This window comes from Poecilia formosa, unplaced genomic scaffold (genome assembly GCF_000485575.1).
Source record: "Poecilia formosa unplaced genomic scaffold, Poecilia_formosa-5.1.2 Scaffold573, whole genome shotgun sequence".
NCBI lineage: Eukaryota > Metazoa > Chordata > Actinopteri > Cyprinodontiformes > Poeciliidae > Poecilia > Poecilia formosa.
The window spans coordinates 218,708-225,317 of NW_006800512.1; the positions used below are offsets into that span (position 1 = coordinate 218,708).

The 6,610-nt window shown below is 37.9% G+C and overlaps 1 protein-coding gene across 2 annotated transcripts in view; it reads left to right on the forward strand.

Moving 5' to 3' along the window:
* The window catches only part of atg14 (autophagy related 14), a 49,852-nt gene that overhangs the window by 5,797 nt on the left and 37,445 nt on the right, over positions 1 to 6,610 (forward strand). The window contains exons 2-3 of one of the 2 annotated variants that reach the window (XM_007540915.2): positions 2,186 to 2,248; positions 2,408 to 2,450. In XM_007540915.2, coding sequence (XP_007540977.1) covers positions 2,186 to 2,248; positions 2,408 to 2,450 — 106 coding nt within the window. Of the gene's footprint in view, positions 1 to 2,185; positions 2,249 to 2,407; positions 2,451 to 4,563; positions 4,607 to 6,610 lie in introns of both variants that reach the window. The other variant, XM_007540914.2, reaches the window with a different exon arrangement.

Below are 6,610 nucleotides of genomic sequence, written 5' to 3' on the forward strand. Positions count from 1 at the left end.
GTGGTGCACCAGAGCCACATCTAAAAGTTGCTGGACAGTGGCCCTCCAGGAATGGAGTTTGACACCTCTGGTTTAAAATGTATTTTCAAATATTTTATTGGACAGTTACTTAGAAAGACAACCATTCAAATGTAAGGTAAGATATAATATTTTTATGCCCCAGGTTGGTTGTCCTCAGAGGGCTAATGTTGTTAGCAGCTAACACAGTGCCGAGTTACAAATGCTTGACCCAATCTGAAACTGAATGATTGTATTCTCCAGGCTTTTGAAAACTTTCTTCTGGCTCATTGCAGTCTGCAGCTCCAGATAGTTAGTTATGTGGATCGCCTCAACATGGGTAAATCCTCAAGATTATATGAGAAGTCTTTTTTACAGAGATAATATGGATCATATTCTAAATATACTCATTTTTTTTTTATGGCCACTCGTGATCAATTTTTCTCTGTTTTGAACCAGAGAAATCCACTTCTCGACCTCCATCTGAATTTCGCGCGTCATCTGGGTCACGTGTCTGAAACCCAGCAATAGAAGGCATAGCAGAGGCAGGCTTAGGAAGGGGATTAATATTTTAGGATTAACATGAATTGGTGGACGATTCCATTAATATTTCAGTCAGGCATTCATATGTTTCAATACATTTCAGAGATTTAAAATACAACTAATTCAGATAAAAAAAAATTATACTGGGGGTGATCTTAGCACTCTTTATGAATAAATATTTTGCCAGACAAAATATCAGATTACAACAGAGTTCTATTGTTTTGTTTTTTTAACAACACTTCAAAAGTTACAATATCTCTATAAATAAATTCAGGAAATGCAATTTTTGGTTTGATCCACTTTTCTAAGCAATACCAAAATATTTTGATTTGATTGCATTCATAGAAGACATGGTCTATTGTTCCTATGTCACTTTCACAGAATAAGCATTTATTTTCATCAATATTAAAGCAATTTATTAGTGGCTCTTTTGAGGGGCAAATTGCCAGGGTTTCCCCCAGAAAACTTGCAAAGCCCGGTGGTTGGTGCACTGAGGCAGTCCACCGTGTTTTTGTATTAAAAGATGTTAAGTAGACAGGATATGTAAAAATATTACTGGGTAATTACCCAGTAATTTCCCATAAGATAATTATATGTTATGTGAAAACATTCCCAGTGAAATGCTATTTAAACCCACAACTAGTCTTAAAAACAAGACAAGAAATAAATTTAAAATTGGTTAATCCAAATTAAGTCAATAATTTCATCAGACCCCCCAGGACTTCAGGAGCCCATAAATGCTAATATTTTATAACAGACCACATATAAATAAAACGTTTGTTTATTGAGATTATCAATGCTGCTAAATTTGATTTAATGGTTTCAGCGTACACTAATTAAAAGATTTTAAATTAACATTTAAATGTAAGATTTTAAGGAGCTGGCAAGTTTACTTTGTAAAAGTTCAAAAAACAATATTCATAGTTAGATTGTTTTTTTGTTTTTTTACCACAGCAATAATATGATGCTGTGAGTATAATCTGAGTTTGAGCTCTGTTTGTTCACAAATACTAATTACTAAACTGCAGTTATAACTGATTGTTTTTAGGTTGGCCAATTAAACTATTCCCTTCTCCCAGATTAAATCTAACACAGAAGCATTTAGTGGTGGTGATGTTTTTAGTAACAAAAGGGGCCCCTAAGTCAAATGCTCAAGGTCTCAGACAGCCTTGGACCGGCCCTGCATGACAAGGTAATCTGCTGCACTATGCAGAGATGCGCAACAAAGGGGAGATTTAATTAAATGCTGCTAATGTGGCTTTAGTAGCTCTTCCATTTCGTGTCTTGAGTTTTTAATAAGCGTCACATTTTGGTTGCTCAAGTTTGTGGGACAAGTTCTTCTGTATTAATAATAATGCCTATATTTCCAAGTTTCATTGAGTTAATGGAATTGTTCTACCACAGCAGCGCAGCTATGGATGTGCGAAATTTCCCAATGTAAACATTAACATGCAGGGATTATATATTTGTAAATTTGATTATGATTAAATCAGTGATTCACCAGCTATGAACCTCACCAGCTATGAACCTCACCGCATGTCACTGATGGGTATATATGTGTATATAGTTATATATTTGTGTATTTTGTATATATAATGCCAAACTAGTTTTTGACAGGAGCTCTTGATTGTACTTGTCTCTATAGATACTCTGAGAAATGGGGAAGACTACAGAAGCTCGAGGAAGAGAAAGAAAGACTCCAGCAGAGGTAAAACATAATGGAGCAAGTTAAAAATGCATATTCAGCTTGTGATTGCTGTTACTATTAAGTATTAATAAATTTTTACAATTTTTAGTTTCTCAGAAAAAAAAACAAGATTTTCCACATTGTGTTAGAAATATAAGATATGATGTTATTTTTTCTCAGTGTCCTACGTGTGATGGGCAGGCGGATACAGGCTGATGAGATGGTGAGTTCATAACTGTTACGATAAGGGGTGTAACAACGCATAGCAAGAAGAGATGAAATATTGAGGTCACAAGAATGAGACAAGACAATATTAAAAAAAACTTAAAAGAAAATTTATGCTTAAAATTTTTTTCCCGCTTTCTTTTATAGATTTTGCATACATTTTTACATTTTTTATTATTATGCAGTTACAGATCTAACAGAATTGGGGATGGGTACTGAAATTGATACTGTAAGTACTGACCGAATTCTGTGCAGAGTACCTATTAACGTAAAATCAAACGGTTCCTAAAAGCATCATTGTGACAATATGGAGGAAGAGTGGAGGATTTTCCATGCTTGTCCTGAATGCAGCATAGCACTCACAAGAGCGTATTGACATCAGCAGCCGCTAGTTCAGTAAACTAAATAAGCATAGCCAGTAGAAAACGCTTAAATATGTGTCTCCACTTTTAAAAATGCGATGCAAATTATGCTCTTTGCAATATTTGCAACGGGAAGTACAAGGCCAGCGTTGGAAGCATGCATAACTTGAGAAAACATCTGGTTAAGCACAAGATTTTTCTTAAGGCTGAAGAGTNAGACATGGTCTATTGTTCCTATGTCACTTTCACAGAATAAGCATTTATTTTCATCAATATTAAAGCAATTTATTAGTAGCTCTTTTGAGGGGCAAATTGCCAGGGTTTCCCCCAGAAAACTTGCAAAGCCCGGTGGTCAGGGCACCGAGGCGGTCCACCGTGTTTTTGTATTAAAAAATGTTAAGTAGACAGGATATGTAAAAATATTACTGGGTAATTACCCAGTAATTTCCCATAAGATAATTATATGTTATGGGAAAACATTCCCAGTGAAATGCTATTTAAACCCACAACTAGTCTTAAAAACAGCAAGACAAGAAATCAATTTAAAATTGGTTAATCCAAATTAAGTCAATGGTTTCATCAGACCCCCCAGGACTTCGGGAGCCCATAAATGCTAATATTTTATCACAGACCACAGATAAATAAAACATTTGTTTATTGAGATTATCAATGCTGCTAAATTTGATTTAATGGTTTCAGCATACACTAATTAAAAGATTTTAAATTGCTTAACATTTAAATGTAAGATTTTAAGGAGCTGGCAAGTATACTTTGTAAAAGTTCAAAAAACAATATTCATAGTTAGATTGTTTTTTGTTTTTTTTACCACAGCAACAATATGATGCTGTGAGTATAATCTGAGTTTGAGCTCTGTTTGTTCACAAATACTAATTACTAAACTGCAGTTATAATTGATTGTTTTTAGGTTGGCCAATTAAACTATTCCCTTCTCCCAGATTAAATCTAACACAGAAGCATTTAGTGGTGCTGATGTTTTTAGTAACAAAAGGGGCCCCTAAGTCAAATTCTGCTCAAGGCCTCATACAGCCTTGGACCGGCCCTGCATGACGAGGTAATCTGCTGCACTACGCAGAGATGCGCAACAAAGGGGAGATTTAATTAAATGCTGCTAATGTGGCTTTAGTAGCTCTTCCATTTCGTGTCTTTTGAGTTTTTAATAAGCGTCACATTTTGGTTGCTCAAGTTTGTGGGACAAGTTCTTCTGTATTAATAATAATACCTATATTTCCAAGTTTCATTGAGTTAATGGAATTGTTCTACCACAGCAGCGCAGCTATGGATGTGCGAAATTTCCCAATGTAAACATTAACATGCAGGGATTATATATTTGTAAATTTGATTATGATTAAATCAGTGATTCACCAGCTATGAACCTCACCAGCTATGAACCTCACCGCATGTCACTGATGGGTATATATGTGTATATAGTTATATATTTGTGTATTTTGTATATATAATGCCAAACTAGTGTTTGACAGGAGCTCTTGATTGTACTCGTCTCTATAGATACTCTGAGAAATGGGGAAGACTACAGAAGCTCGAGGAAGAGAAAGAAAGACTCCAGCAGAGGTAAAACATAATGGAGCAAGTTAAAAATGCATATTCAGCTTGTGATTGCTGTTACTATTAAGTATTAATAAATTTTTACAATTTTTAGTTTCTCAGAAAAAAAAACAAGATTTTCCACATTGTGTTAGAAATATAAGATATGATGTTATTTTTTCTCAGTGTCCTACGTGTGATGGGCAGGCGGATACAGGCTGATGAGATGGTGAGTTCATAACTGTTACGATAAGGGGTGTAACAACGCATAGCAAGAAGAGATGAAATATTGAGGTCACAAGAATGAGACAAGACAATATTAAAAAAAACTTAAAAGAAAATTTATGCTTAAAATTTTTTTCCCGCTTTCTTTTATAGATTTTGCATACATTTTTACATTTTTTATTATTATGCAGTTACAGATCTAACAGAATTGGGGATGGGTACTTGAGAAATCATCTGGTTAGGCACAAGATTTTTCTTAAGGCTGAAGAGTGCACAACTTTCGACATTCTCAGACATACAACTCGTGCATTAGCCTTTGCTAGCAAACCTGCATTTGTCAGCAACTCTTCCTCTGTAGCCAGCAACATGGACGAACAAATGTTTAATACAGCAACATGTACGATGCAAGTGAGGGAAAATGGCAAATAGAAATACACGGAGCTGAATTTTAATTCGTGCAATGAGGCAAAACACTCCGTTAGTTGCTCTGAAGAGAAATTTGTCTTGATGCCCTTTCAGATGCAGCGGGGATTGTTGGTGGTGAAGTGACCTTGAATTTTCTGGGTGTATGTGGCTTTGGCCCTCAATCCCTGCAGCCAGTTCTTTCTTCACTTCTCGGAGTGCTGATGCCTCGCCTGTCCTGAACGCAGCATCCCTGGCTTTCAGAAGCTCTCACCTCACCACTCAGCCAGGGTTTCTGGCTCGGGTAACAGGTTACAGTCCTGGTGGTGGCGACATCATCAGCACACTTGGAGATGAAGCCAAGAACAGAGGAGGTGTATTCCTCCAGGTCCACCTCTCCCTCTCTCTGAAGACCTGCCAATCTTGTGGCTGCATCTCTGGGCCACACAGTGACTGTCTTCTTCATTGGTGTAATCCGTCTCGTCAGTGGACGATATGCTGGTGCCAGCAGGATGGAGATATGGTCAGAGAGGCCAAGATGGGGGCGAGGAAGAGCTCTGTATGCGCCGTGAATGTTGGTGTACACACAGTCCAGAGTGTTGTCTCCCCGTGTGGGGAAGGTGACATGCTGGTAAAAACTGTGCAGTGTCCGTCAGTTTCACGTGGTTAAAGTCCCCCGCAACCATGTAAAACACCTCCAGGTGCTTCATCTGCAGCGAGCTAATGGTGTCATGTAGCTCCTTTGATGCTTCGTTGCTGTTAGCATCCAGAGGGATGTAAACAATGGTGACAAATGCCGCAGGAAACTGCCGAGGCAGATAGTACGGCCGACATTTCTCTGTCATGAGTTCCATCGCCTCAGAGCAGCAGCTTTTAACCAGTCCACAGTTCGTAGACCAACCTTCATTCACATACATGCAGAGTCCTCCTCCCCTTGTTTTTCCTGACCGTTGGTCACGGTCCGCTCGGAATAGCTGAAGACCGTTGATCTGGAAGGCTGAGTCTGGCATGTTGCTGTTAAGCCAGATTTCCCTTAGGCAAAGATTGGCACAGTTCTTAATCTCTGCAAAAACACTCAGAGATTTTTTTTTTTTTTACTGTTGCTTCTTGCACCCTGCTGCACCAGACTGTTGTCCTGAGGAGCCACTGTGTCCCAAGTGCAGATTTCAGCCTTGGTGATATATTGACAGCCGAACTGTCTTTGTAGCAAATCTGACTTTAAACGTCTCCACAACAGTATCTGGGACCTGCCTGGTGTGTTCCTTGGTCTTCACGATGCTCTCTGCACTTTAAAAACAGCCCTGAGACCATCACAGAGCAGGTACATTTATACGGGGACTTGATTACACACAAGTGGATTCTACTTATCATCATCAGTCACTTAGGACAACACTGGATCATTCAGAGATCTTCACTGAACTTCTGGAGTGAGTTTGCTGCATTGAAAGTAAAGGAGCCCAATAATATTGGACGCCCCACTTTGCCGTTTTTTATTTAAAAAGTTTAAAATATCCAATAAATACCGTTCCACCTCATGATTGTGTTCCACTTATTGTTGATTCTTCACAAAATAATAAAAATTTTAGATCTTTTTTTAGGGATGCTC